Below are 3,990 nucleotides of genomic sequence, written 5' to 3'. Positions count from 1 at the left end.
AAGTACATATCGTTGTTTAAAGTACAAAACCGCGTATCGTCATTCTGCAAGAACGACGGCGATATGTGATATACATATGTATATAATGAAGTAAAGTATCAGGTATGTATACAAATTCATAGTTCTGTTTTGTATAATCTATGTACATAAGTAACAAAAAATAAAAATAACATAACACAAATACATGCATAAACATAAACGTCCCACTGGGGAAATAGGTAAGCTCATCGGTAAGGTACATATAGATTTTCGAATTCAGTCTTGTACTCACATATTTGTACTTGTTTTTGATACATAATACATATGTATGTTTGTATATCAGTGGCGGATCAGTGTATCACGCAAATTATTGTTAATATTGTCAAAAATTAAAGTTTGCTATTTACTCACAAAATAGAGTATACGGCGATTTTTATTATTCACTTGGTTTTTTATGTTAAAATTTTTTTGTTAATTATTTATTAAAATACAACCTATATATTAAAAAACACCACATAAATCGAAGTTTGAAACTTTATACGAAATTTAAAATAATTCTGCAGTTTCGTCGAAATCAAGAACTTTTTCATAAGAGTATGTATACAGTTTTATTGTCCATTGCATTTTAGTATAATAATGTGCAAATTGAAATGTCTTAAAATTGATATTTCTATTTTTTTTTTGCTGACGGTGCTAGGCATATTCTTCCAATATAAAGTATTCTCAGAAAATACACTACAGAAAATATTCTAAATTTCGTATAAAGTTTCAAACTTCGATTTACATATGTGGTATTTCTTAATAGATATATAGGTTATTTTTTAATAAATAATTAACAAAAAATTTTTTACATCAAAAACCATGTGAACAACAGAAAATCTCAGTATACTCAATTTTGTGAGTAATTGTATACATATACATACATATGTAAATATTGTTAGTAATAAAAATAATAATAACATTTCTTGTTGATAAAAAACTAAATACAAGTTTTAGTGTATAATAAATAGTTCCACTTTATATTTAAAATTTTGAAAGGTCGAGATTAGCATTCAGCTTCTTTATCACTTCGGTCAGCTCAATTACTGAACTGTTCAGCTGTTGAAGCGTAGCAACCAGGAGCTCATGCTGACTAGCATCTCTTTCATCCTTAACTTTAAGGCTATGAAGTGCAGCATTTAAACTTGCTACAGCTTGCGTTGTTTTTACTCGTGCATTGAGGTCTTTTATACCTGTTGAGGCAGTAAGGGTGTCATTTAAGCCAGGTGTTTCGGAAACGGGAGTCTGTTGTGTTTGAAGCAGTGTAGAGTCTTGAGCTCCTGCGGCCATCGGGGACAAAACTAAATCATTGGGGATGACCACCTCGGTTTCAATTATATCAATTTCTACTGGTTGGGAGTTGCACGTTGGTTCCTAATGATATAAATTATAATTTGACGTACATAAGTGAAATTTCTTAAATACTTTATAAAGCTGCATTTCACGGAAACTTACCTCATGCCCCAACGTGTCCATGTTTGAGCGACCATATACTGCTGCCACCCCAAATGTTTCCAGCGCTTGTTGCTCGAATTCGGACATATCTGCTGTCGGTGGTCCCCCGCCTGTTGCCTTTGTATGCTCTACGACCCTTCGTGCTCTGCTCCGCAGTTGGTTTTTCCATCCGGTTAATGTCTGTAAATCAGGTATATATGTAAATACACACATGTGTGCAATCATAATTAAAAGAAATTTATGTATCTATGTACATACATAAAATACAAATTATATATGTAACAACATATTTATGTGAGCAGGTTTGCTCTGTTCCGTCGTAAATATACCAATTAAAAAAAAAAAACTTACTTCTTTCCACTTCGCTGCCGTGCGGGTGGGCCCACGCATTGCATTCAAGTTCTCCGTTAGCTGTATCCACAGGGATTCTATCAATTTCGGAGAACTCGGCTTGTTTTTCCCCGTTTGTAGCTCCGGATGGTTCTTGCAAAATTGCACATAACACTGCAGCTGCTCCTGCGTGGTCCGCTCATATTTCGGACGTCTGGAATATGTTAAAAGGTTTAAAACAACGAAATTTTAACTATTTTACATAAATACTAACTTTTCTGGTATTTCGCCGCTCATTTTTTAATTTGAATATGAACGCTGATCAGCTGTTCACGCAACAACAAACTTTTCACCTTGAATGGTGAGTTGTAAAAGCTTTTACCTTGTCATCTTTGGTTAGGAATACCAGCAACAAATGGCAGTGACAATAAAAGCTGACAATTGTCAGTCGATGACAATTGTCATTCAAGGCAGGAATAGGGCTGGTAATCTGAAGAATGCTCAAACGCGTGTACGTGTTTGTAGAAAAGTCTCGCAGAGACCATAAAAAATATGTGAATATTTGTATCTCTTGTATTGCAAAGGGAATTTTAAAATTGTTTGACGATGTGGCTTTGTTGCTATGGCCATACTTTTAACAGCAACACTCACGTTGCTACAAAAAAAATATCTTGGGTAAATATGAAGTGTGACGAAGATTCGAGAATTGGTTAACGTTTTTTTATTTATTTGAAATATGTAGTGGACGTGTTTAAGTAAATAATTTTGAACTCCATACTCCAAAAAACAATTCACAAATGTCACACACTTTATTTTAAATAAAAGAATATCTATTAAATAATTTTTGCGATTATATTTTATTATATGATATTCCTTCTGAACGTTAGCCCCCACCGCCCACTTTTCTTTTGACTTAAAACTTTTTTAAAAATATGTAAAATTCATTAAAAAAACAAGCTTACCAATGCCGAGTGGCAAAATAACGTCCGGGTCAATTTCAAGGTCATTTCGAGGTCAACATGGTTTTTTTTAACTGGTAACCCTCTTCTTATCTCGTATTCAGAAAGAACGGAAAATTCTACGTTCAGATAACATATCATATGCGGCGTTCATTTGACCGTCAGGGTCATATGAAGCGTCAATCTTTCTATTCAATAACTTTTTTCACCAAATTTACCCAACTACGATTAGAGGCATTTCATGCCCCCTCTGTGCGCGATCTCTAAGGATTTGGATGAAAGTTGAAGAGATTGAAAGTCTAGGTTTGTTGCAACAAAGTTCAATTCTGCCATTTCCTTGAAAGGATTTTCAGTTTCCTTATAAGGACTTTTTTTTTTGACTTACATGACATAAAGAGGTTCACGCATCGGAAGAATGTTGTAGTTGAAAGATCATAGAAAAAGATTACGCATGCTTAGAAAAGATCTTACAGGTAAAAATAAGACATCGAAAGGGATTAGTATTCCATATAGTATCAGAGTGCCACTATTCTTGTCCTACGTGTGAGGAGGGTTCTGCTCTTTAGCTGTTTCAACATACACTAAAAATTTTTACTTATCCATTTGCAGTTTTTCAACGCTATTTTTGCATTGGCCAACACAAAAGCACTAATCAGGATACTTATAATTTACCTCAAAATTTGGCTTTACTACAAAGCAGTTTTAATTTCCATTTAATGACATGCAACTCTTAGTCCACAGCTACCAAGTTGTTTGATTGAGAAGTTATTCCAACTGGTATCATTGCACTCACCTGCAAAGAAAGTAGAAAATTTACAGAGTTGTGTAAAATGAAGTACATGTGCATGTATGTACAGGTAAAAAATGGTCGAAAGTACTTAGAAACCTGAAATTTAATAAAAAAATTTACAAAATAGCAGTGAAATTATGGCACTCTGAATGTTGGGAAAGTTATACGTGTCGTGCATGGTACAATAATTACAGGTATTGTCTTCCCGGAGAGTTTTGCTTCACATCGAAATTCGTGCTCCCTTATTTTAATTTTTACGCAATACAATGTTGATTCTTATACTTTTATTTGGCTTTGCTTTTTGGTTCCGCTCAATTAAATTTTTCAAAAGAAAAGAAAAAACATTTGAAATGAAGTGAGCCATACAAATTTTGAATTTATTTACAAGCAAATGTTTTTTTCCGGCTTTTGCAAATTAAATAAGTTCTCTGCAAGAAG

At 33.5% G+C, this 3,990-nt stretch overlaps 1 protein-coding gene across 1 annotated transcript; it reads right to left on the bottom strand.

Annotated features, from left to right (window-relative positions):
- Positions 1-942: 942 nt before the first annotated feature.
- LOC118749404 lies at positions 943-3,545 on the bottom strand. The gene is made up of 4 exons (XM_036484211.1): positions 2,078-3,545; positions 1,825-2,017; positions 1,474-1,653; positions 943-1,392 (listed from the first exon to the last, which is right to left on the bottom strand). Exons 1-4 carry the CDS (start codon positions 2,098-2,100, stop codon positions 1,003-1,005), a joined length of 786 nt encoding a protein of 261 aa, XP_036340104.1. The 5' UTR covers positions 2,101-3,545; the 3' UTR covers positions 943-1,002.
- Positions 3,546-3,990: the final 445 nt, after the last annotated feature.

This window comes from Rhagoletis pomonella, unplaced genomic scaffold (genome assembly GCF_013731165.1).
Source record: "Rhagoletis pomonella isolate Grant_MI unplaced genomic scaffold, Rhpom_1.0 Rhpom_scaffold_00016, whole genome shotgun sequence".
In the NCBI taxonomy this organism is placed as follows: Eukaryota; Metazoa; Arthropoda; class Insecta; order Diptera; family Tephritidae; genus Rhagoletis; species Rhagoletis pomonella.
The sequence above is the reverse complement of the archived record's forward strand: the minus strand, read 5'-3'. Positions and strand labels throughout refer to the sequence as shown.

Excerpts from the sequence above, each read along its gene's own strand:
- LOC118749404 (XM_036484211.1), bottom strand. The coding sequence starts at position 2,100 with ATGAGCGGCGAAATACCAGAAAA. Across the intron at positions 2,018-2,077 it reads AGCGGCGAAATACCAGAAAA|ACGTCCGAAATATGAGCGGA; the intron begins GTTAGTATTTAT and ends AACATATTCCAG. Across the intron at positions 1,393-1,473 it reads TGGACACGTTGGGGCATGAG|GAACCAACGTGCAACTCCCA; the intron begins GTAAGTTTCCGT and ends TTATATCATTAG.